The sequence below is a fragment of the Globicephala melas genome, chromosome 6, assembly GCF_963455315.2.
Source record: "Globicephala melas chromosome 6, mGloMel1.2, whole genome shotgun sequence".
Taxonomy (NCBI): domain Eukaryota; kingdom Metazoa; phylum Chordata; class Mammalia; order Artiodactyla; family Delphinidae; genus Globicephala; species Globicephala melas.
Window position 1 is genome coordinate 106,263,600 of NC_083319.1, and position 27,636 is coordinate 106,291,235.

The following is a 27,636-nucleotide window of genomic DNA, read 5'->3' on the forward strand; positions in this document are numbered from 1 at the left end:
AAGCCTCAGTTCTGGGCACCTGGGAGACTACACTGCCTGAGCTGAATCCTGTACCTTGTATGAAAATAAAGTTCTCAATATTGATGCTGACGGTAGTGGCAATAAAGTAAGGAGATAACAATTATAAAAATATGTGCTGACTGGAAGAATAATCCTACTCATGGCCGTTTACATTACTATCATTCAGGTTACACCAAAGTGCCCATAGAACATAATAATACTTAGGTATATATAATTCTTTTTCTGGAATCGGATAACTTATTTGTTTTATCTTTATTGAAGTATAGTTGATGTACAATATTATATGTTACAGGTGTCAATATAGTGATTCAAAATTTTTAAAGGTTATACTCCATTTATAATTATAATAAAATATTGGCTATATTCCCCATCTTGAAAAATATATCCTTCTAGCTTATTTTATACCTAATAGTTTGTACCTCTTAAGCCTCTCCCCCTATCTTGCCCCTCTCCCCCTTCCCTCTCCCCACTGGTAACCACTAGTTTGTTTTCTGTATCTGCAAGTCTGCTTCTTTTTTGTTATATTCACTATTTTGTTGTATTTTTTAGATTCCATATATAAATGATGATATACTTATCTTTGCCTTTCTCTGAGTTATTTCACTTAGCATAATACCCTCCAGGTCCATCCATGTTGTTGTAAATGGCAAAATTTCATTCTTTTTTACGGCTGAGTAGTATTCCAGTGTGTGTGTGTGTGTGTGTGTGTGTGTGTGTGTGTGTGTGTGTGTGTGTGTGTGTGTGTGTGTGTGTGTGTATAGTCATCTGTTGATGGACACTTAGGTTGCTTCCACATTTTGGCAATTATAAACAATGCTGCTATGAACATTGAGGTGCATGTATGTTTCTGAAGTAGTGTTTTGTTTTTTTTCAAATATATACTCAGGAATGGAATCACTGGGTCATATGGTAGTTCTCTTTTTAGTTTTTAAGGAACCTCCATACTGTTTTCTATAGTGGCTGCACCAATTTACATTCCCACCAACAGTGTACGAGGGTTCCCTTTTCTCCACATCCTTGCCAACATATGTTATTTGTGTCATTCTGACAGGTGTGAGGTGATATCTCATTGTGGTTTTAATTTGCATTTCTCTGATGATTAACGATGTTGAGCATCTTTTTGTGTGCCTGTGGCCATCTGTATGTCTTCTTTGGAAAAATGTCTATTCATATCTTCTCATTTTTTAATCAGGTCGTTTGTTTTTTTGATGTTGAGTTGTATGAGCTCTTTATATATGTTGGATATTAACCTCTTACTGGTCATGTCATTTGCAAATATTTTCTCAGTAGGTTGTCTTTCTGTTTTGTTGATTTCCTTTGCTGTGCAAAAGCTCTTAAGTTTAATTAGGTCCCATGTGCTTATGTTTGCTTTTATTTCCTTTGCTTTAGGAGACAGATCCAGAAAAATACTGCTACAATTTACATCAAAGAGTGTTCCACTTATGTTTTTCTCTAGGAGTTTTATGTTTTCTGGTCTTACGTTTAGGTTTTTAATCCATTTTGAGTTTATTTTTGTATATGATGTTAGAGAATGTTCTAATTTCATTCTTTTACGTGTAGCTGTCAGTTTTCCCAGCACTACTTATTGAAGAGAATATCTTCTCTCCAATGTATATTCTTGCCTCCTTTGTCATAGGTTAATTGACCATAAATGCATGGGTTTATTTCTGGGCTCTCTATTCTGTTCCATTGATCTATGTGTCTGTTTTCATGCCAGTAGTATACTGTTTTGATTACTATAGTTTTTTACCAGAGTCTGAAGTCAGAAAGCATGATTCCTTCAACTCTTCTTTTTCAAGATTGTTTTGGCTATTTGTAGTCTTTTGTTTTTCCATACAAATTTAAAAATTATTTGTTCCAGTTCTGTGAAAAATGCCCTTGGTATTTTGACGTGGATTGCGTTGAATCTGTAGATTGCCTTGGGTAGTATAGTCATTTTAACAATACTAATTCTTCCAACCCATGAACACCGTATATCTTTCCATCTGTTTGTGTCATCTCCAGTTTATTTCATTAATGTGTTACAGTTTTCTGAGTACAGGTCTTTTTCCTCCTTAGGTAGGTTTATTCCTATTTATATATTTATATAAATATTTATATTTTAAATATTATTTATATAAATTTCCTATTTATATATTTTTAAGTGTTTGGATTAATATGATTTACTCTTAACTCTGTATATATATTCAGCTTTCTGTTACCATTCAATTTTTTCTCCTAGCTTCATTGAAATATAATTTACATACAACAGTCCTTCAAGATATAGAGTATTTTCATCACCCAAAAACTGTTCCTCCTGCTGCTTTGTAGGCAAGCCCCTTCCCCAGTCTCTGGCCCAAGACAACAATGATCTGCTTCTGTCACAATAATTTACCTTTTCTAGAATTTTGTGTACTTAGAATCATACCGTTTTTAGTTTTGGTGTCTCATTTATTTTATTTAGTAGAAACTTTTTGAGACTCATCCATGTTGTAGGATTTAATAATATTTCTTTTTTACAGTAAGTCCCCTACATACGAACCTTCAAGTTGCAAACTTTCAAAGATGTGAACGTGTGTTCCATCAATGTCAGGCGTGAGTGACATTGCAGCTTGCCCTCTGTCTCCTACTGCTGATGCTTCTTCAGCTCTACCATCTCCCCCCTCCTCTCCCTCTTCCAGTCAGTAACTCTTCTTGCCTGTTCACTCGATGCCAGCCCCTGTATGTCAGCTGTTGTCTGTACTACTGTACTTTCCAAGGTACTGTACTGTAAGGTTAAAAATGGTTTCTTTATTTTTGTGTTTGTTTGTTTTTTATGTATTATTTGTGTGAAAAGTATTATACACCTATTACAGTATAGTACTATATAGGCGATTGTGTTAGTCAGGTACCTAGGCTAACTTTGTTGGACTTATGAGCAAATTGGACTAATGAATGTGCTCTTGGAATGGAACTCATTCGTATGTAGGGGGCTTACTGTATTTCTAACTAATAGTCCATTTTATGGATGTATCACAATGTATTTAATCCGTTTATCAGTTGGTGGATATTTGGGTTGCTTCCAGTTTGGGGGCAACGCACATAATACATGAGCAATGCACATGATACATGTACATGTCTTTGTGTGAGTATATGTTTTCACTTCTGTTGGGTAAATACAGGGCGACTTCATGGGTGTGCACCATGGGCATTGGCCCTCAGAAGGGCCCTGCACTTGGTTTAGTGTTCTGCTTTGCTCTCTTGAGCAGTTGTACCGTTTTGCATCCCCACCAGCAATTTACGAGAGTTCCAGTTGCTCTGCATCTTCATCAATTTCTGCTGCTTTCTACCATAGTCATCTCTTCAAACCTTTAAAACTAGAGGAGGAGTTAGTATGTTGCAAGGGTCTTATTGCTCATCCATGAACAACTCCCACCCTCCATCTCTCCTTTGGACTTGGGCTTCCATGGGTTCATAAGACACTAAATAAACTGGTGGGGATAGGAATAGCAGAATTCACAGAATCATGAAGTTTCACAGTCATGGTCCTCTCTTTGTTCTCAAGCTGACATTGTTATGTTGTCTAATATCAACAGTTGTACATTGGGAATTTAGGCACAGGAATGTTTTCCAAGCAAATAGACCAAGAGAATTGCATTGCTTTTTAACTGTGATCAGCAGCCACTTTGGAAAAAGTTATTTGAGTTGTCCTATAAGGATAATGTATGTTTGCCATATGGCTGTTGCCTTTTAATTTAATAAATAAACAAAGAGTTAAACAGATAGCCCCGTTTCAAGTACAAGTTCTCCAACAATGGAGTCAGCACCAGACTATGTTTATTATATTCTTTGTGTCAGAATCATATTCATTAAGAATAAAGACTTCCCCAAATTCAGATGCTTCACATATAATTCTTTACTCTCATCTGAAAGTCAGCTATCCTGCTCCAGAAGAAAGTAGATTGATCTGACATCCTGGGCTCTTCAAAAAGCATCTTGGCTGCAGTCACACTGTGATTTTGTAAGTATTTCCATAAAGCAACAAAAATATAATTTATAAAATGAGTTGTTTCTTCATAAGAAAAGATGAACCCCTACATTTTTCTCTATTTTCTGTGATTTCTTAAAATACCATAATAGAAATACTTCAGTTCTTTAAGTATCACTCTGGCTTGCACTTTTGGACACATTTTAAGTGCAGCAAAGCTGTCGCAAAATAACAGTGAATGAACTTAATAGACCCACATACAGAAAATGCTGTAATTCACTGAGGCAGGAAAAGAAAAAAGAAGAAATGGAGAGACCTATCACTTTCATGGATAGGAAGACTGAAGATGTTTGTTTTCACCAGGTTATGACATAAAAATAAAAAGATTTCAATCAAAACCCTGAAGGATTTGGGGGAGCAATTGACAAACTTATTCAAAAATCTGACAACAAGAATGAATAGGGAGAAGAACCAAAATAATTTTGAAAAAGAATAATAAAAAAGGAATACTTACCTTATTAAATGTCAAAATATTTTATAGAAAGTGCTTGGTCTCATGGAGAAATCTCTATTTTTTGTTTATCTGACCATGCAGGGTTTAATAAAGACAATAATAAATGTTTGAGCAGAAATGTGGGGAAATAGGTATATATTTTTTTACTTTTGAACATTTCAATAAGGGAAAACTGAACAATAGCCTGTTCTGGTTGGGCTGAGGGTTTTTCCCACAAGGGTCAAATTCATTCCAATACTATCCTTGTGTGGACATCATCCTTCCCTTTAGGATGGTCTCTACTGATTGCCTGAAAGTGACATGGACCTTTTAATGTTAATGAAGGGGCTTAGTATCTTTCCATTAGTGCATTCCTTATAATGCAAAGATGTTCCGATTGGTTGCAAGAGCAGATGTATACTGAGAGCATTTAAATGATTGAAAAATAAGTGTATTGTTGATACCTAGATTAACAGACAGACTTGGTGAATCACAAGAGCTGCATCCATAAGTATCCTTCATAATTTCTGGCTACTCATTTTCATATTAACTGGAATGAGTTTCTTTTCAAATATATAAGATGGAAAATGAGAGGGGAAAATTGACTTATTGATAGAAGGGAAACAATCCTCTCCCCTCAAAGAATTAGGTAGCTTTTTAATTTAAAGTTCCAGTAGATGAATAAGGTTGATATTTCCCAGGAGTGACCTTGGTTGGAATTTCCCCTCAGTCTGAGGTAGCCAGGAAAAGACAGAGGTGCATTTTTCATAGCTCCATACTGGCCACTCTCATCCCTCCTCACGTTCCGTCTCGTCGTGCTGGTCGGGTCCGGGGTTCAGTGCTCCGAACAAGGGTGAAGTTAAGAAGTGACAGCTTGCCCTGGCCAAGAGTGACTCAGCACTCTGACTTCTGGTGTAGGATATTAATGCAGCCGGACATACGCTTGGTGGAAATATTTATTTTTAGAACTATCCATAACATCTTCCTGAATCCAGATCTTCACCTCGCTCTGGGTCTCCCACCAGTCACTGGACCCCAATGTCATTTCCAGGCGCTGTTCTGCAGAAAACGCTAGGCTGGCTTCCTCCTATTCAGCCTGCCAGCTGATCTGTACATAATCAGGTGTATGTAAGAATGCATATTTATTCATTTGACATTTACTTATCACACCTCTTCCGAGGTGGTTATCACAATATCTTGGCCGGGCTCTATCTCATTACCCCCGAACAACAAAATATTATAGGAGCACTTTCTGCCTAGGAAGGTCTGAGAAGGTTCCTGAGAGGCTGTGAAGTTTGGGTAGAATGTGGAAAGGTAATAGGAATTTACAGATAGATACAAGGGCAAGATTATCCTTGGTCAGGGATAAGCTCTTCCTTTCCCATGGCACTGATGCTGATCGGTTCCACATTGATATCTCCAGCCCTGATGTCTCATCGTATTTCAGATCTGTACCTCCTGCTGCCTATGGGACATCAGTTCATAAGCCAGAAATCTGGGAATCATCCTAAATTCCTTTATATATCTAATCCCTTATATCCAAGTCACAAAGACCTGTTTATTCTACCTGTTAAAGATTTTCTCAAATCCATCTCCACTTCTCCACCTGTATTGCCACTAACTTCATCTGGAAACCATCATCATGTCTTGCCTGGAGTATATTAAATGCCACCTAACTGGCCTTCTAATTCTCATCGTGTGTCCTTTCAACCTGACAAAGTGAGGGAAAAGGCCCATCTCTTTTTTTTTTTTAACATCTTTATTGGGGTATAATTTCTTTACAGTGGTGTGTTAGTTTCTGCTTTATAACAAAGTGAATCAGTTATCCATATACATATGTTCCCATATCTCTTCCCTCTTGAGCATGTGCTGTGCCACCCTCGGGAGCCTGCGCTTGCTTACTGACCGAGCTGCAGCTTTCAACACTCTCTGTTCACAACGTCCTCTCTGGCCATCCCGAATTACCTGCAGATCCCCAAATATGACTTGTGTTTTAATACGTTGCACTGTGGCATAGGTCCCCATTAAACGAAATGGTCTTGGCCTTGTGATCTGAAAATTGCCATCCGCTCTTCCACATTGTCCCAACTTCACAACCTCTCAGGAACCTTCCAGGGCAGAAGGTGCTCCAATAACACTTTTCTGTTTGAGACTAATGAGATGGAGCTAGAGGGGGCACGCTTGCACCCTGTAAAGCAGACTCTGTCTCCTCTTTGCTGTCCTACGGAAGGCTGGCAGTGGAGGTGGTCTTTGGCTAAGTTAAATGAGCACCTGAAAATTTATTTACCAACCCTGGTGTCCCCATGTCCCTACTGTGATCCACCTTGGGGCAACATGGCCTTAAGGGTCATGCATGACCCAAAGATATGAATATTGTTGGGTTTTGCAAAAGGTAGGAGACAAAGTTACATAACACACTTACAGCTGCATTATTTTGTTAATCATTATTTTGAGTTGATTCCAAAATGAACTTTGACTTTATTTTTTGGTATTTTGTGTATTCCGGGAGGGAATAGTGCCCATTTCCTGGTGTCCAGTGTGGGGTGGGATAAAGGAGCCCAGGGAGGGTCTTCCTGTCTCCAACTCAGCACAGCTACTATAACACTTAGACTTTGTATTTGTTCCCATATCAGTTTGCCTGTATTCCCTGAGAATACGGGAATTGCATTGGTTTTTCTAGCCTATGAACACTGCCTGGCACATGGTGGGTGCTCAATAAGCCTTGTCTTATTATACAACTGTAATAAAATAATATAGTTTCTCTTACTCCATCACCCATAGCCTTCATTACGTTGCTCTTGATATTAATGTGTCCCTGAGGTGAAAATCATGACAATTTCTCTTGGGTTTTTAACACCTACACATTACTTAGGTATCACGTCATCATAACATCTCAGAAGAGACACAAGAAGAAAATAGTGCTCGCGTCTTTTGGGCCATTAGTTGATGTTGTAGTTACAAGTGAAAGCCACCAGATGGCTTAAGGAAATGAGTTTATTTCCAATTGAGATTTTAGCGGAGAAATCTAGGACCGAGAAGTAAAGCATGATTGGAGGGAGCTCAAAAGGCTCTCTGTAGTGAACCCCGAATAACCCACAAACCCTCACTTACCAGTGTCACCACCTGACTTCAGAAATGGGTTTGTAGAGGCTTTGCAACCTGCAGAATGAAAAACACCAAACCGTGTATCATCCTTCCAGCGTCTACATGCTTTAAGAATTACAGAATAGTTACTGAAATTTAATTCCACAAATATTTATTGAGTGCCTAAGTCCCCATTACACCTTCTGAGAGGCTTATTGAAGCATATGACACAGAAAGCACAGCTTACTCAAGATGGAAAATGTGCAGGAGACTAGAAGTAGAAATGGATGTCTTTTTCTCCTTGTGTACACTAGTGCTGCAGTTTCAAGGAGAAATGCTGGCAGAAAATAATTGTGACCTAGAAAATTTTTGCATATTATCTGTAGGCAGAATAGGTAAAAGACAAATGAAAACAAAGCAAAGCAAAACTTTAGATGACCACAGTATTTCTAACTCAAAGTGTATTTTATATGGTATTTGTATATGAGAACCAGAGTTGAAATTGTTAGAGTAGATTGAAACATTTTAATGAAGTAAGTTAAATATAAACCTATATATAAAAAGATCTGGGAGGATGTATACCAATGGTAGAATAAACCAAAGGAGATAAAAATCTAACTTAAGAGGTAACACAGTATTTGAGATTAAAAGAAAAAAATTGAACTGGCTAAGATAGTTCACTTACCTTTTCTTTTTACCAATCTATAATTTATCTTTGCTGTAATCATTTTGTGTTAAATAAACTGTTTACTTTCTGATTAAAAAAGTGATACATGTACAGTCTAGAAAATTTAAAGATAGAAAAGTATAAAAGAAAAAAGAAAAATTACCCACAGTCCGATTACAGAGAGAAAACCGCTGTTGGCATTTGGGTTACAGGCACACCTCGGAGATACTGCGGGTGGGGTTCAGACCACCCAATAAAGCAGATATCACAATAAAATGAGTTGCATGAATGTTTTGGTTTCCCAGTGCATATAAAAGTTATATTTACACAATATTGTAGTCTACTGAGTGTGCAAGAGCATTATGTCTAAAAAAGCAGTGTACGTATCTTAATTAAAAATATAACTATACCCGAATAAAAAATAAAACACCCTGTACTCATTAAGTAGTCACTCCCCATTCTCCTCTACCCCCATCCCTGATCAACTGTAATCTGCTTTCTGTCTCTGTTTTCCCAAATCTGTTTTCCCAAATCTCTGTTTTGCCTATTCTGGATATATTATATAAAAGAAATCATGCAAAAAAAATTGCAAAAAATTCTAAATATTATCTGAGCCTTTAGTGAATTGATATCTTTTTGCTGGTGGAAGGTCTTGTCTGCTGACTGCTGCTGATGCTGCTGACTGATCAGGGTGGTGGCTGCCGAAGGCTGGGTGGTCGTGGCGATTTCATGAAATAATAGAGCAATGAATTGCCACATTGATTGACTCTTCCTTTCACAAACGATTTCTCTGTAGTGTGCACTGCTGTTTGATAGCATTTTACCCACAGTAGAACTTTCAAAACTGGAGTCAATCCTCTCCAACCCTGCCGCTGCCTTATCAACTAAGTTTATGTCATATGTTAAATCCTTCGTGGTCATTTCAATAATCGATTAAGTTGCCGTCTTATATGGGCGCAGTTCATGGTGCCCCAAAACAATTACAATAAAGATCACTGATCACAGATCACCAGGACAAATATAATAATAAAAAATTTTAAATATTGTGAGAATTACCAAAGTGCGACACAGAGATACGAAGTGGAGCAAATGCTGTTGGATGCATGATGTCACAAACCTTCGATCTGTGAAAAAAAGGCAGTATCTGCAAAGTACAATAAAGGGGAAGACAGTAAAATGAGGTATGCCTGTATTTTCTTTTGTTCTTTTTTCCTATGACTCTAAATATGACATATATGTAACTGGATGTTGAGGGAAATCTCACTTGTTTCCCTGGAGCTGGCAAACAGGACCCAAAGCTTAGGACAGAGAGCCATCAAGACCCTATGGAGGAAAGAGATCTTCAAACAGTTGGGGTCTAACTGCTCATCCAGAGCTTATTAAGGATGACCAAACCTTTCCAGTGTATATAAGCAAAAGGCTGATAGAGGGTGAGGGAGATGCATCAGAGTCTAGAAACGTCTGCCCCTTGGGGAGGACTCCACTATCCCTCCCTCCAAAGCTAAAAGGAGTATCAGCACTTTCCCCCGGGGAAATGATGCTAACACCCTGTCCTTGTAGATGTGCCTTGTACTTTTCCTAGCAGGGAAAAGGAGAATGGAGAGACGGCAGAGGTGAGAGAGGAGTGGTCCCTCTGTTTGGCAAGGAGAGAATGGATGAGCTCTTATGGGACTAAAGGACAGCTTGGAAGGCAGCTTAGCTTGATTCAACTTGTCTCTACAACACCCAAGAGGGTTTCCTAGTGGCTAGGGAGTCCTAGCAGCCACACATCGAGGACTGTACCTCCAGGCCAAGAGCTGGAGAGCATTTCCTGGCCACGGAGCTCCCACGCAAAATTCCATGCCGTGAAGATGCTCACTTGAGCATTTAATCGGAGTGTCTGAGTGACACTGCTCCCCAGTGGCTTCTATGCCAGTGGGCGTGAACCTGAGAAACCAGTAGAGAAACCTCAGGATAAACACAGTGCAGTCCACTTGAGGAAAGTGTGTCCCGTTTCCCCCTTCCTTTTTCCCAGTCTCCAATCCTAAAAGAACTTGATTCCGAGAAGTTGTAACTTCTCTCCCCTCCCCCTTCAACTTCACGGATGACAAAAACTAAGAGACATTATATAACTAGTCAAAGGCCACAGAACTAGTTAATCCAAAACTAGGATTATAATGCAGTACTCCTCTTTTGTACTCATTCACTTGGCTATTTATTCATTTAATCTTCAAATGTTTATTGTCTCTCCAATGGCAGTCCAGGCCTCAGGGCTCGTCATGTCCCATAACAAAGACAAATAATAATAATAGCTATTAGGCATTAGGCACTATATTAGGTACTTTCACTTGGATTATCTTGTTTAATGGTCATATAATCTTAGCAAGCACTTAGAGAAGAAAAGATAATGTTGATAAATTACAGTATCCTTAAAAAACCTTCTGGAGGGTCAGGGTTGGGGGAGGTAAGTAGGCAGAGCACAGAGGATTTTTAGGGCAGTGAAAATACTGTGTGTGATATTGTAGTCATAGTTATATGTCATTATACATTTGTCCAAATCCATAGACTGTACAACACCAAGAGTGAACCCTAAGGTGAACTATGGACTTTGTGTGATTATGAGGTGCTAATGTAAAAATCCTTGGTAAATGAATGTACCATTGTGGAGTGATGTTGATAATAGGGGAGTAGTCTATGCTTGTGTGGAAACAGAGGGTGTATGGGGAATCTCTGTACCTCTCAATTTTGTTGTAAACTTCAACTGCTCTTTAAAAAGTAAGTCTTAACAAAAAACATCCCAAAGAGATATCCTGGCTATTCACAATAGCCAGGACACAGAAACAACCGAGGTTTCCCCCAGTGGATGAATGGATAAAGAAGATAGGGCATATACACACAATGGAATGTTATCCAGCCTTTAAAGAGAGAGAAATCCTTTCATTTACTACAACATGGATGAGCCTGGAGGACAATATGCTAAGTTAAATAAGTCAGTCATAGAAAGACAAATACTGCACGATTCCATTTATATGAGGTACCTAAAACAGTCAAACTCATAGAAGCAGAGAACAGAATGCTGGTTTCCAGGGGTTGAGAGGTGGGGTAATGAGGTGTTCAATGTGTGTAAACTTTCGGTTATGCAACAGGAATAAGTTCTAGAAATCTGTACAACATAACGCCTAGGGCTAAAGATGGTATTGTGCACTTAGAAATTTATTGAGGGTGTGTCTCATGTGTTCTTACCACACAAAAACAAAACAAAACAAAACAAGACAAAACAAAGAGACATCAGAAATTTTTGGAGGTGATGGAAATGTCTGTTACCTTGATTGTGCTGCTGGTTTTATGGCTGTTTGCATGGGTCCAAACTCATCAAATTTATCCATTAAATACGTGCAGCTTTTGGATATCAACTATTCCATGGTAAAGCTGTTAAAACAAGCAAGCAAACATACAAAAAAATTCTACCTGCATCCTTTGGGTGACTCTGATGTGTGTGTGTATGCATGCATGTGTGTGTGTGTGTATGAAGCGGTATAATTTATCTACTAACTGGGAACACTTAGATAACAAAATAAGAGATAAGTCCTATTTGCAATCAGGACCCATCAGACATCGAGGAGAAGTGGTAAGGAGGGACTTCTGGAGGGAATTACGCAGTTGGTTCAAGAGATGCTATGCTTGATTCATGCATTCATTCAGCCAACATTGGCTGAATGCTGACTGTGACCTTGACAGGTACTAGGATACAACAAAAAGCAAAAAATGGACACAATCGCTGCCTTCCTAGAGCTCGCAGCCCTAGTGGAGGAGGACAATTTTCCAACAGTCACCCAAATAACCGTGTATAATAATCATAGCTAATATTTACTCAGGTCTTCTTATGTGTCAGACATGATTTCAGCCACTTTTCCTGTATTAACTTATTTAATCATCACAAAGAAAAAACAAAAACAAAATTTAAAAAACCTGTGAGTTAGGTACTACTATTATTATCCCCAATTATATTTAAATTATATGGAGGAAAGATTTGTGGTGATATGAGATCATTCCTTGGGGAAACTAACCTGGCCTGTGGGTCGACCCCAGGAAGACTGAGAAAAGATTGTCAAAGGCTGCCCTACCTTGTGTCCAAGGTGGGCAGGGTACTCATGAAGAGGTAGGAAAGTGCTGGAAGTGTATTGGTTTGGGACATTGGTGAATTGTTGGCTGAAGGCGAGAGTGAAAATGAACATTTATTAAGTACTTACTACTTCTTATATGCCGAAGTCTGTGTAGTACTGAACCCTGTCCCTGAATTGTTCTCTGACCCAACTTGAGGGTTCTGATCCTTAAAGGCCGGGGGTGGGGTGGGGGGGGATGGCGACGGTTCAGAGATGAAGGGCATCAGGTTACCCGTAGGGTAATCTAATTAAAACGAGGTGACCCCTGAGCCCTGGGGAGTGGCAGCTGCATAGGGTTGGCAGTGTCAGATGCCCTGATGGTGGCAGCAGGAGAGTGGCATCTGTGGTGGCAGAAGGGGGCACACCAGTGGCTGCTGAGGTGAACTCACAAATCACCTGGGACCCTGCCAGGGAAAAAGCTCAAAGTTACTGCTTAGTGGATGCTCTCAAAGGCCATCATGGTTTGGGGAAGTGTGAGTTACACACCTGAAGGTTCCCTGCTTATTCTCTTACAGCATCTTTGACGCTTTCTGGTTTCCAAGCATTCAGATTGTTACTGCCTGTGCTGTCTGCTCAGCACTGATGCCACTCGAAAGTTTACGATTCCCCCATGGGAATCATTTCCATCTTCAAACATTGAGCTGTTGCTTCACGTGCTTCACCCCCTCTGCAGCTTTTGATCCTTTTCAAGATGTGCTTGGTGTAGGAAGATGAACTACTGAAAATTAGGGCTTAATTTAATTTGACATACAACAAACACACGCGGATTAACGTTTTTAAAGATCCAGTTATAATTCCTAAGAATGATGGATTATTACAAAGAGAAGTTTTGAATTATCTCGATTCCAGAATCCAGATTTTGAGGGTCCAACGAATTCAGATGCCATTGGATACACCATATTTCCTGCTCTCTGCATGATTTCTGGTATGTTCCAAACCTCTTTAGATTCAGCACTGATAGCTGTAGACAAATTAACACTGAGCTTAGTTTTAGTTTGGGATTCAGTGTGCTACCTGAAGTGGGTGAAAGCAGTTGAAAATGTTAGATTTCAAACACAAGAGGCGTGTTTATGGAGGGCTAGGACAATGGGTGTACGTATTGGCCAGATCAGTGGTGCTCCAAGTTTGGTGCCTGGACCAACAGTGTCAGCATTCCCTGAGAATTTATTAAAAATGCTAAGTCTCAGGCCTCTCCCAAATTACTGAGCCCGACATTCGGGGTGGGGACAGCAGGCTGTGTTTTAACAAGCCCTCCAGGTGATTCTGGTATATGTTGAAGTTTGAGAACCGCTAAGCTATTCAAAACCGTAGCAGCTTAAATAAAATCAAAGTTCATTTCTCGCTCATGTACTAGCCTATGAATAAGCCATCTAGAGGTGAAATGGCAGCTTCATGATGCCGGGGACCTAGGGTCACTCCACCTGGTCACTCTATTACTCTCACAATGTGGCATCCATCACTTGGTTTTCAGTGGTTACTCCAGGCTGCCTCTCACACCTGCGTTCCAGCTAGCAGGAGAAGGGTCAGAAGGAGAGCGTGGCCTGGGGATTATCACTTACTGTGGCTGTGACTTTTGTGGCTTGAGGTGCGACAGCAAAACTAGCAGGACTTTCTTTTTCCTTCTTCACAATTTTACGGGCAGAAGATTCGTTCTTCCCGAAGATCTTTGCAACCTCAGCATACGAGTTTTTTCCTTTCTTTGTTAAGTCGAGAACTTTCACCTTTTCACTTAAAGGAAGTACTTTATGGTTTCTCTTTGGCATATGTGAATTGCCAACATCACTAGTCTTGCCCTTTGGGGCCATTATTAAGTAAAATAAGGGTTACTTGAACTCAAGCACTGAGATACCTTGACAGTTGATCTAATAACGGAGTCGGCTACTAAGTAACTAACGGATGGGATACGCTGGACAAAGTGATGATACACATCCCTGGGGGATGGAGAGGGATGGCGAGAGAGTTCATCGTGCTACTCAGTACAGCACAAAATTTAAAATGTATGAATTGTTTATTTCTGGAATTTTCCATTTAATATTTTCAGAGCGCAATTGACTTCAGGAAATTGAAACCTTGGAAAGTGAAACTGCGAATAAGGCGGGGATGACCATACTGTTATTAATGTTATTACTATTTTTCCTCTTAAAACTCAGTAAAATAATCTCTGCAGTAAATTAGCATACTTAAGACAGCTCTGAATCTTCTATAGATAGACCATAAATAAGGCCATGTGGTTTTAACTCTGCCAGTGTAAAGGGGCGTATTAAGCTCTCTATTATTCATTTATAAGGGTGTCTCTGCCTACTTAAGTGGATTTTTATAAAAAGACCAAAAAAGCCTTATTTCAGTTTGAGTCCACCGGGACGTCCCTGCAGTTATTCAAGGTTTGATAAAGAATGGAGACAGAGCTGATATGCCTCTTGGAGGGGACAAAGCCTCACCCTTTGCATCATTTATCCTTGAGTTCATTTTCCACACCTGTGACAGCTCTTTTTTCAGTCCTGGAGCATGGCCCCCCATATCCACGACCTGCAACCCTAGAGGTTGAGGATCTGTTGTCCTTCTCGAAAAGCCCCTCAGCCCTTTGTGTCCAGGGCTCTGCTGTGGAGTAGAGTGAGCACCCCTGGTCTGCCGTTTGGTGCCAGGGCTGGGATGTCTCCCTACTGCACTGAGGCCCTTGGAGCCCCTGAAAGGCTGGACTCTTCCGTATGCACCACCCGGTTGGTGTCTTGCATATGGTGTGAGTTCAATGGTATTTACTAAACAAGGGAGGGTTTCAGCAGAATCTGCATGTAGGGGCATTGCAGAAAGCACATTTAAAGCAATACATCAAAAAAAAAAATCATTTAACATATGTAACTGAGAAGCAGGTATGTTCTCAATAACTTGGCTAAATGTCATACCCCTACCTTATATAACAAGTCATTTCCCAATTCCTACTACCTGAAAATGTCTTCATATATTATCTGAATTTTCAGAGAGTATGTTTTTCTTCCTTAGTGTTTTTTTTTTTAGTAACCCTGACACATAGTTTTATGAAAGAAAATTAATTAGCAAAATAACTTGGCACTGAAGTTGCTAAGTTTATTAAAGTTTTCAGTATGTAATTAGGCTCATTTTATCAGTGATGTATACAATTTACTATTAGGATGGAGCTTAGAAATTGAGGGGTGGCACAATCTGATAAATTCTCTGGAGAGACACCTTGGCTTGCCCTCCTCTTTGTTGAGCACTAGTCTCTAAATCCTCAGATTCTTCCCCAGTCCGTGAGGATGTTTCTAAGACCCCCATCCCCACGTGCATCCGAGGGTGGGGGGAGGGAAGAGGATGCGTGGCCTGCTCTCTCCTGCCTTAAATCATGTCTTTCACTCTTTATAGTCTACCTGGGGAGAGGCAGCTTGGAACAATGTGTGGTTAGGAAAGCTGAGAGGGGAGGACAAGATGGAGCCCACGGGAAAAAGAGCAAAACTACTTATTAGGGGCTGATCTTTATGCAACGGGGGTGGTAACGGCTGGGGGGAGGATGGGAACGTCTACTGATGGAGTCACTGCTCCGTGTCAGGAGCTATCACACACATTACCTCAGTGGTGCTTGGATTTCAAGGGTCAGCAGGATTGGACCAAATATTTTGCTTTTCCACGTTCGATTCTGCCAGATGAGGGCCTTAGAGGAACAACTACCATCTCATCACCACCATATGAATATGAGAAGGAAGGACATTTCGACACCAGAAAAGTCAGAATATGTTATTGTGGAATAAAAGATAGCTTTTCAAATTGAATATATGTTGCTTATGAAAAACTTAAAGACACTATCGTTTTTCTTGTATTTTGCCATTTAGTATTAGATTGGTACCGTACAAGGTTTCATTTGTGTACATGATATCCCAGGAAGCAGGTAGCATCCCTACTCCTAGGCAGGGCAGCTTACCTCTCTGCATGCTTTGATAAACCCTGTGTAATGAGGCCAAAATTTAAACAATGACTCAGATGTACAGAAAATGTTAACTGCCCTGTTTTCTATAACTGATCTCATCTTGCTCTTATCGTTTCTAATGATGGAGGAAAACACTTGATCTTGACAAATCAAAGTGTCTTCTTGGCGTCTATCAGTTTTAAATAGCCTATTCGGGTAACTGGTCAGTCTTTTGGGATTCTCTCTAGGGCCTTCCCTACTCCTTTCAAGGTGCTATCTGTAACTGGAAGAGCTGCGTGTGCTCCTGGTCTTGTGGTCTCCCACTGAGGTGTCTCTCAGCCTTGGCACCTGTCCTGAGCATGTGCATTGGTGTAGCTTGGACTCCGGGCCACCTGGCTCCGGCTCAGCTGAGACACAGCTCTTCCTGTCCATCCTTCGGGCATTAGGCTGGCTCCTGCGCCCAATAACTGAGGACCTTGCTGTTGCACCTGGTCACACGTTGCAGCACTTGGGTCTCCTTACTCTAACTCCAGGCTTTATCAGGGTCATGGGTTCTCTCTGTCCTTCCACATCCCCACCCCTCATGGGAGACCTGGCAATGCCCTTCTTCTTTCCCCACACCCAACACAATTGTGCAGGATCCTGTGAGGCTGCCCTCTGGTCTGCCAGCCTTGGCCCTGCCCTCAGTCACTGCTCCTCTGCACACACACACAGCATTGCATGCCTTGCTGAATGCAAGAGCCTTCGAGAATTTATAGGCTTTTTAGACCATGGCTTTCAAACTTCTTTTGACCAGGAGCTACACTAAGAAATTTATTTTAAGTTTAGACACGGTGTATGTACAACACACACGTGTATGTAAGAGAAATAAAAAATTCCCCCAATTATGTAGATCCTTCCTACTTGTGGATGCACTCTGATATTTCTAATCTAGTCTAAGTCATTAAAAACCACATTGTTCGGGCTTCCCTAGTGGCGCAGTGGTTGAGAGTCCGCCTGCCAATGCAGGGGACACGGGTTCGTGCCCCGGTCCAGGAAGATCCCACATGCCGCGGAGCGGCTGGGCCGGTGAGCCATGGCTGCTGAGCCTGCGCGTCCGGAGCCTGTGCTCCGCAACGGGAGAGGCCACAACAGTGAGAGGCCCGCGTACCGCAGGGATAAAAAAAAAAACCAAACACATTGTTCCAGTCTACTCCAGTGATTGATATATATATATATATATATATATATATATATATTTCCAGGGCTCCCTGCATTGGGAGTGTGGAGTCCCAGCCACTGGACCACCAGGGAAGTCCCAAGACTGTTTTCTTCATGCCCCGATGGTTCACTGTCCTAGGATATGCCCCAGGAAGTGAAGCACTGGCTCCCAAATCTTCAGATTCTTCCCCAGTCCATTTGGAGGTTTCTAAGAGTCCATCCCCAAATTCATCCCAGGGTGGGAGAATAAGATAAAGACGTTTGATCTTCTTTCTCATCTCTTAAGTCATGGCCTTTACCCTTTCTAGTCTAGGGTTTATTTTAACGCCAGTCCTCTAGCTTTGGTTCTTATTATGTAAAATCAGTTGTGGGAGTTCCAAGAAAATCCTTTCAATTCTGATAAGCCCTGTTTTCAAGAATATTGTCTCCTTATCTCACCATGAATTTTAAAAACACTTTAAAAGAAACATCAAGTATTTTTTTGTCTAGTGGTTTCTGTGGGTCAGGAATTTGGAGGCAGATTAGCTGGGTGGCTCTGGCTCAGAGCCTCTTATAAGGTTGCAGACAAGATAACACCTGAAAGCTTTATTGGGTCTGGAGAATCTGCTTCTAAGATTGCTTACTCACCTGGCCCTTGGCAGGAGACCTCCTTTCCTCACCATGTGGGCTTCTCCATTGGGCTGATTGAGAATCTTCATGATGTGACAGCTTGCTTCCCCCAGAGGGAGTGATCCAAAAGTGAGCAAGAAGGAAGCTGCCTTGCCTTCTATGGCTTAGTCTCAGAGGTCACACACCATCACTTCTGTCTTATTCTATAGAAACAAACATTAAGTCCAATGAAAATGTCAAGGGAGGGAAACTGGACCTTTAAAAGAATTTGTGGGAGGGCGGAGTCAAGATGGCAGTGTGGGAAGACACCAGGTAGCATCTCCCGGGAACTAGGGCGCCTGCCGGCTGCTGATGGGGGACCCTGACGCCCAAGGAGACGGGAGGAACCCCCAAGTGAACTGGTAGGATATGGGGGGACAGAGGGGAGAGGAGAAGTGGAGGCCAGACAGGATTGGCACCCCTGAGGCCGGGGAAATCAGGAGAGGCAGGCAGGAGGGGCCGTCTGGAAGGAGCAGGAGAGGAGCGGAGGGCAAGTGCCCCACCCACTGGAGCCCAGGAAGCCTACTGGGCTCCCAGGTGAGGTCCCCTGCCCTCTGAGAACAGGAGTGGGGGGCACGCCTGGGGCTCTTCTGTCCCTTGAGCCTAAGCCCCACAGCCCCCCAGCCCCCAGGGCCTTTTCCAGCCCTGTGGGTCCTGAGCATTGGCCCCGCCCACTGCCCAAACCTCGCCCATGCTTAGGCCCCGCCCCCCAGCCGAGGCCTTTTCCCCGTTTTTTTTTTTTTTTTTTTCCTTTCTCTTTCCCCTCCTCCTCTTTTTTACTGTGGTGGTACTCTTGTACCTTCCCATTGTTGATTCATCTCTATTTTAATTTTTATGTTCTTTCTAACATATCTGTTAGTTTCCTAGTCTAATTTTATTTTTTACTTCAGTATTGTTCTCTCTTTTTTTTCTGCCACCCCATGCGGCTTGTAGGATCTTGGTTCACAAGCTGGGAGTCGGGCCGAAGCTCCCGCGGTGGGAGCTCCGTGTCGGAACCACTGGACTAACAGAGAACCTCAGACCCCAGGGAATATTCATCTCACGGAGATCCTCATCTCAGCACCAAGACCCAGATCTAGCCAACAGCCTACAAACTCCAGTGTTGGACGCTTCAGGCCAAACAACCAGTAAGACAGGAACACAATCCCACTCATAAAAAAAAAAAAAAAAAAGACGGCAAAAAAATATGTCACAGATGAAGGAGAAAGGTAAAAAGCTACAAGACCAAATAAATGAAGAGGAAATAGGCAATCTACATGAAAAAGAATTCGGAGTAATGATAGTAAAGATGATCTGGAATCTTGGAAACAGAATGGAAGCACTGATTGAGAAAATACAAGAAATGTTTAACAAAGATCTAGAACTAAAGAACAAACAGAGATGAACAACACAATAACTGAAATGAAAAATACTCTAGAAGGAATCAATAACAGAATAATTGAAGCAAAAGAACGCATAAGTGAGCTGGAGGACAGAATGGTGGAAATAACTGCCAAGGAGCAGGATAAAGAAAAAAGAATGAAAAGAATTGAAGACAATCTCAGAGACCTCTGGGGCAATACTAAATGCACCAAACATTCAAATTATTGGGGTTCCAGAAGAAGAAGAGAAAAAGAAAGGGTCTGAGAAAATATTTGAAGAGATTACAGTTGAAAACTTCCCTAACATGGGAAAGGAAATAGTCACCCAAGTCCAGGAAGCACAGAGAGTCCCATACAGGATACACCCTAGGGAAAACCACACCAAGACACATGTTAATCAAACTAACAAAAATTAAATTCAAAGAAAAAATATTAAAATCAGCAAGGGAAAAACAAAAAATAACATATAAAGGAATCCCCATAAGGTTATCAGCTGATTTTTCAGCAGAAACTCTGCAGGCCAGAAGGGAGTGGCAGGATATACTTAAAGTGATGAAAGGGAAAAACCTACAACCAAGATTACTCTACCCAGCAAGGATCTCATTCAGATTCGACAAAGAAATCAAAAGCTTTTCAGACAAGCAAAAGCTAAGAGAATTCAGCACCACCAAACCAGCTTTACAACAAATGCTAAAGAAACTTCTCTAGGCGGGAAACACAAGGGAAGAAAAAGACCTACAATAACAAACCCAAAACAATCAAGAAAATGGGAATAGGAACACACATATCAATAGTTACCTTAAATGTAAATGGACTAAATGCTCCCACCAAAAGACACAGATTGGCTGAATGGATACAAAAACAAGACCCATATATTTGCTGTCTACAAGAGACCCACTTCAGACCTAGGGACACATAAAGACTGAAGGTGAAGAGATGGAAAAAGATGTTCCATGCAAGTGGTAATCAAAAGAAAGCTGGAGTAGCAATACTCCTATCTGATAAAATAGACTTTAAAATAAAGGCTATTATAAGAGACAAAAAAGGACATTACATAATGATCAAAGGATCAATCCAAGAAGAATATATAACAATTATGTTTATGCACACAATACATAAGGCAAATGCTAAAAACCATGAAAGGAGAAATCGACAGTAACACGATAATAGTAGGGGACTTTAAGATGCCACTTACACCAATGGACAGATCATCCAAACAGAAAATAAATAAGGAAACACAGCTTTAAATGACACAATAGACCAGACAGATTTAATTGATATTTACAGAACATTCCACCCAAAAGTGCAGAATACACTTTCTTCTCAAGTGCACAGGGAACATTCTCCAGGATAGATCACATCTTGGGTCACATCTTGGATCACATCTTCAACACCCACTTATGATCAACCTCGGAAAATTTAAGAAAATTGATATCGTATCAAGCATCTTTTCTGACCACAATGCTATGAGATTGGAAATCAATTACAGGAAAAAAAATGTAAAAAACACAAATACATGGAGGCTAAACAGTGCACTATTAAATAACCAAGAGATCACTGAAGAAGTCAAAGAAGAAGTAAAAAAATACATAGAAACAAATGACAATGAAAACAGGACGACCCAAAACCTATGGGATGCAGCAAAAGCAGTTCTGAGAGGGAAGTTTATAGCAATTCAATCTCACCTCAAGAAACAAGAAAAATCTAAAATAAGCAATCTAACCCTACACTTTAAAAAACTAGAGAAAGAAGAACAAAGAAAACCCAAAGTCAGTAGAAGGAAAGAAATCATAAAAATCAGAGCAGAAATAAATGAAATAGAAACAAAGAAAACAATAGCAAGGCTCAATAAAGCTAAAAGCTGGTTCTTTGAGAAGATAAACAAAATTGATAAACCCTTAGCCAGACTCATCAAGAAAAAAAGGGACAGGATGCAAATCAATAAAATTAGAAATGAAAAATCACAACTGACACTGCAGAAATACAAAGGATTATAAGAGACTACTACAAACAACTATATGCCAATAAAATGGACAACCATGAAGAAACGGACAAATTCTTGGAAAGGTATAATTTTCCAAGACTGAACCAGGGAGAATTAGAAAATATAAACAGACCTACTATCACAAGTAATGAAATTGAAGCCATAATTAAAAATCTTCCAACAAACAGAAGTCCAGGATCAGATGGCTTCACAGGTGAATTCTATCAATCATTTACAGAAGAGCTAACACCGATCCTTCTCAAACTCTTCCAAAATATTGCAGAGGGAGAAACACTCCCAAATTCATTCTACAAAGCTACCATCACCCAGATACCAAAACCAGAAAAAGATATCACAAAAAAAGAAAATTATAGACCAATATCACTGATGAACATAGATGCAAAAATCCTGAACAAAATACTAGCAAACAGAATCCAACAACACATTAAAGGGATCATACACCATGATCAAGTGGGATTTATCCCAGGTACACAAGGATTCTTCAATATACGCAAGTCAATGTGATACACCATATTAACAAATTAAGGAATAAAAACCGTATGATCATCTCAATAGATGAAGAAAAAGCTTTTAAGAAAATTCCACATCCACTTATGATAAAAAATCTCCAGAAAATGGGCATAGAGGGAAACTACCTCAACATAATAAAGGCCATATATGACAAACCCACAGCAAGCATCATACTCAATCCCACTATTGGGCATATACCCTGAGAAAACCGTAATTCAAAAAGACACATATACCACAATGTTCATTGCAGCACTATTTACAATAGCTAGGACATGGAAGCAACCTAAGTGTCCATCGACAGATGAATGGATAAAGAAGATGTGGCACAGATATACAATGGACTATTACTCAGCCATAAAAAGAAACAAAATTGAACTATTTGTAGTGAGGTGGATGGATCTAGAGTCTGTCATACAGAGTGAAGTAAGTCAGAAAGTGAAAAACAAATACTGTATGCTAACACATATATATGGAATCTAAAAAAAAAAAAAAGGTTATGATGAACCTAGTGGCAGGACTGGAATAAAGATGCAGACGTAGAGAATGGACTTGAGGACACGGGGAGGGGGAAGGGTAAGCTGGGACGACATGAGAGAGGGGCATGGACATATATATACTACCAAATGTAAAATAGATAGCTAGTGGGAAGCAGCTGCGTAGCACAGGGAGATCAGCTCGGTGCTTTGTGAAAACCTAGAGGGGTGGGATAGGGAGGGTGGGAGGGAGGCTCAAGAGGGAGGGGATATGGGGACATATGTATGCATAGGGCTGATTCACTTTGGTATACAGCAGAAACTAACACAGTATTGTGAAGCAATTATACTCCAATAAAGATCTATAAAAGAAAAAAACAATTTGTGGACGTATTTTAAACCTCCATAATAATTAGTATATCTTTTCAGATAACTAACAACGCAAGGTAGTACAGACTATGTGCTACCTGAGTGATGCAAGTGGTGAGTGCTATGGGGCAACCTAGGCTCAATGAATAACCGTGTTTTCTTGTGCAATCAGGGAAGGTTGCACAGACAAGATGAGTCTTGAATTGAATGAAGAATAAGGTCGGAAAACCAGAGAGAATCAGGCAGGCATTCCAGTTGGTATAGACAGAGTGAATCAAGTGGGAGGGAGGTTCTCACCTTAGATGTCAAAGTCCCCAGACTACTTACTCCATGTCACCTCCTCTATTTTCCCATCCACCACCATCCACACTCCCGACCTCCACCATCTAGGCAGTCTTCGAAGTTTCCCTTTTGCAACATTTGATTAGACTGTGGACCAGTGACTACTCTTCCCCCCCCACCCCGCATTCTTTTTCCAAATTGATTTTAATATCCTGCTTCATCATTGTACACCAGGTGTGTGGGGGAGAGAGTGGGAGGAGGGAAGAGACACCTCATTTTTTTAGTTTATCGGTCACTGGTTCATGTGCTTGGAACTTTAAAATAGGGTGTGTCCTATACGTTAGAATAAGGGGATATATTCATATATATATATATGCACACACATATATACACATATACATATACATATATACACACATACGGATATCTCGATGGCCAGAGGAATGGACTATAAGAGTTGTCCACCAAAGTACGTTCTTACCTTCTTCCTTTGTTACTAGAACTGCCTAGTGTTAGCTGGATCTGTGGCTGCCCAGCTAGAGAACTCTACCTCCCACCTTCCCAACAGTTAGATGTGGCTGTGTGTCTAACCAGGTCAATGGAATGAGGAGAAATGACATGTGCTACCTCTGGGACACACTCCTAGGAGTACTGAGATGTGCACCCCTTTCCTTTCTGCCTTTTTGCTGGGCTAAGATACAGATGCGCTGCCAGGTTCTGGGATGGTGGTTATGTATGTGGATAGCAGTGCTGCCCTCCTAGTCCTGGACCAGTACACGAGAGAAAAAACCAAAACAAAAACTATCTTGTTTCAAATATAATACCTTTGGGTTACAGCAACCTAAGCTGTATTCCAACAAAAAGCTAGGCCTAGTTTTGGAAAAGAGTATTAAATATTCCTTTCTACAAGGGGCAAGGCAGAGCCATTCCTGAACACACGGAAAAGAAACTTTTGCTATTCTAAGTCAACGTTTTGACCCAACTTAACCAAATACATAATCACTGTACACTTAATTTGAGCCAATATAGTGTGAGATATTACGGAAGAAAAGACATGGTCCTGCTCAGTGCTCTATTTCTGGATCGTTACATAATAGAAGAAATAAACTTCTATTTTGTTTAAACTGATGTATTTTGGGTATTTGTTATACCAAAGAGGATGCTTAGACTGCATCCTAAAGAACATACATTGTTAGAATTTGTTGGAAAACCAGAGCATAATCACAAAAATAACACTTCAAAGCAGTGTGTGCCCAATGGGGAATATGGACAAAAAAAGACTCTCTCAGTGTGGAGAAGCTCAGAAGGGTTTAGGAGATTCTGAAGAAATCGAAAACTTAAGTGATGAAAATGGCATCATTGAAGGCAGGAATATTAATTCTCTCCTAAACCAACCAACCAGCCAACCAAGCAACCAACCTCAGTGTAACTTTTCTCTCAACTATTCTGGTAAATGAGATAAGAAACCCCTGTTTTATGAAAAAAGGTATTTTTTTCTTTTAAAAATTAAAAAAAAATTATAATAATAAAAGTATCACAGCCAGGGGAATACTTGAGAACACTGTAACAATATGTACCATTTCAAACCAGAAGTTTAAAGAAAGTGAAAACCTGTCAACCATTACCATGAACAACAAAACTGCAAACAGTTTTTCAATTTTTTTCTAGTCTTTCTTCAGTGGGTGTGCAAGGGGAGGTGTATGCATTATTATACGTGTACTACATACTACACGTATACATACTGTAGCTTTGTTGAGGTTTCTTAACATTACGTAAGTACTTCTCCTTGACATGAAAAATTCTTCGGTTTTGTGTGTGTGTGTGTGTGTGTGTGTGTGTGTGTGTGTATGTATGTGCGTGCCACATGGGATCTTAGTTCCTGGACCAGGGATGGAACCGGCGCCTACTGCAGTGGAAGTGCGGGGTCTTAACCACTGGACTGCTGGGGAAGTCCCCAAATTCTTCAGTTCTTAATTTCATACAATCAACCACAAAACATAGAAAAAGAAAACAGACTATTTCCTTTGACAGAAGAATGATCTTACGACCTAGAAGGGACACCTTGTAAAGCTTTCAGGAAAGGCCTGTAGAACCTACTTCGTATAATCTCCTGGCAAAACCAAATAAATCGGAAGTAAAAACCGAGGCACACTACACAGACAGAGCCCGTATTACAAAACAAACACTTTGACCGAGTTTTAATGTTACCTGTCTGGCCATATTCTACAATACAGTAGGTCTAATCCTCCTGTCCTCAGGTTACAGTCCAGACCACATGAACACAAAGAGGTAACTAAACAAGATAGAGAGGTAACTAAATCCACTGGGGAGGTTGGCTCAAAGCCTTCTCATTTCTCTGGGTGCTAATCTGAAGTTCCTTCCTTCATGAGACTATCCGCCCACTTTGGCAGAACATTCGTGTAAAACCAAAATTTCACATATGCAACTCCCAAGTCACCCATCTGCCTCCACCCACCTTATTTTTGGGGTTGAAAATCTGTCACAGGAGCAAATGTTACGTCCCATGATTTGAGAGCCAAGAATGATCCAAGAGAACGCTTAAGTTCACCCGAACTGCGTTAATGGGGTATCAGTGCCTTGTTCCTATTTTTCCCCCTTGTGTTTATCAGTATATTATTTCTATGTGTGTGCATATAAATATGTGTATATAAAACATTATATTTAATTATCTTTCCTATTCTTAACTTTTTGAAAATTGTGCTTAGTTTTCACTTTGGATAATCATCTTTTTGATAATTTATCATCATAATGGCTCCAGTGGAAACAGATATAGTTACTAGTTTGTAAGGTAGGTAGTCGTACTGCTTACTGGGCACACCGAGCAATTGTTAAGGAGGTTGTGAAATGCGAACGAACTTCAAAGTCAAAAGCCGGGCATTATTTTTTTGGCCCCTGCCGCTTCACGTACTTTGTACCGCCATTACTACACTTTGTCTTCCGCCCGGGAACTTTGCACCTAAGGGAAGCAAGGAAAACGCGCAGGTGCCTCCCCGGCCCCGGCCTCACGCCAGGGCGAGAACACGCCCTCGGTCCCGGCCCGCCCGGCACGAGGCTGAGGTAATCACTCGATTCCGGGGTGGGGGCAGCACAGCCCGCCGCGTACGTGCCCCCGCTGACCCGCCCGCCCGCCGGCCGGCCAGTGCACCCAGCTCCCGCCGCCCCGCGCCGGCCGCCCACTCCGCAGCGGCGCCTCGGCTCCCGACCGCGCCGGTCCGCCCGGCGGCCCCTAGGCAACACACCCGCCCATGCTCGCCGCCACCAGGACGGCCCACCAGCTCTTCCAGAGCCTCTTCTCCGTCCGGAGAATGGGTAACTCCGCCTCCAACATCGTCAGCCCACAGGCGGCCCTACCGGGCCGGAAGGAGGCGATCGCCGTAGCGGGTAAGGACGCGGGCACGCACAGAGGGCGCGGTCGTCGCCGCTACGCACGCGCATCTTCTGGCCGCCAGAAGGGAGCCGGGGGCCATCCTCGGGAGGGTCGGCAGCCGGCGTTCTGCGCAGGCGCGGAGGGCGCTGGCAGGGGAGGGGGCCAGGGGTAGCTATTCTTTCTTTGTTTGGGTTCTCACCAGCTAAAACAACGCGAAACGCGTTGACTGGACCTACTACGGTGGTATAATTCATCTACAGTGCAAATACCCCGGCGGCTTCAAACTTCGGGCGGGAAAAGCACTGACCCAATTTTCGCCCTTTCCCACGGTGTGCATCCCCTTTCCTTTTGGCACCGGCCGCTGGGATGCAGGCCAGTTGCAGCGGTGCTGCGGCGTTGTGTTGTCACTGGAAGCAATGGAATGGTACAGAACGATGAATACTGCAGTTTTGAAATTGTTTCTCACTTCACTGTTCTGGTTGTAGGAGTTATCCTCAGGCTACCATTATCCTCCAGGACTGCCCGGTTTCCCCCAGTTGGCAGGAGCTGCCCCTGGCCCTGTGCTCCCGGGTTTGCCTGTGTGTGTCAGCCATGCAGAAGAGCTGTGCTTCCCAAACTTAAAAATAATTTTCCAATCTCATACCAATACTTCTGGAGAGTATAATAAAATATATATAAAATATAATAAAAGTGAAATGCTAGAAAATGAAATAAAATGAATAAAAATGAAAAAATATAATAAAAATGAAATGCTAGAAACTGCTCTAAAAGTTTCGAAAGCTTAACTCTAATTTCTGTCTCAGCCCTATAGAAGGTCGCAGATAGCACGTGTCCACCAACCTGAGGACCATACTTTTTGAGAAGAATTACCTTGGTGCATTGCTTCTCAAAGTGTAGTCCCAATGATATCTTTTAAATACGCCCTTCCGGTGATACTAATGCACTTGGTAGTTTGTAAACGGGTGCCTTAGAGGTGTTGGAGGATTAATCGGTGATTAATCTTTTACGTATGGCTCGATGCCAAGATAAATCCTGCATTTACAGTTTTCTAGGGATTTTTCCATCTTTCTTTTCCTTAAAGAATTGTTGAGTATATATAGGAGGAGGTCGTTCTGAGGGTCTGTGTATCATACA

General features: G+C 41.2%; 1 protein-coding gene and 1 long non-coding RNA gene across 6 annotated transcripts in view; one reads left to right on the forward strand and one right to left on the reverse strand.

Moving 5' to 3' along the window:
- Positions 1 to 4,097: 4,097 nt before the first annotated feature.
- Positions 4,098 to 26,509, reverse strand: LOC115864951 (uncharacterized). The gene is made up of 4 exons (XR_009564428.1): positions 26,375 to 26,509; positions 18,094 to 18,278; positions 7,572 to 7,619; positions 4,098 to 5,568 (listed from the first exon to the last, which is right to left on the reverse strand). It is a non-coding gene; the product is annotated as an uncharacterized lncRNA (long non-coding RNA).
- The window catches only part of MSRA (methionine sulfoxide reductase A), a 371,087-nt gene continuing 369,530 nt past the window's right edge, over positions 26,080 to 27,636 (forward strand). For all 5 annotated transcript variants that reach the window (XR_009564424.2, XR_009564425.2, XR_009564422.2 and 2 more), the window contains exon 1: positions 26,080 to 26,516. Coding sequence is in view for 2 of the 5 variants with exons in the window: in XM_060301320.2 (XP_060157303.1) it covers positions 26,381 to 26,516 (136 nt within the window). In the remaining 3 variants the exon portion in view is untranslated. The remainder of the gene's footprint in view (positions 26,517 to 27,636) is intronic.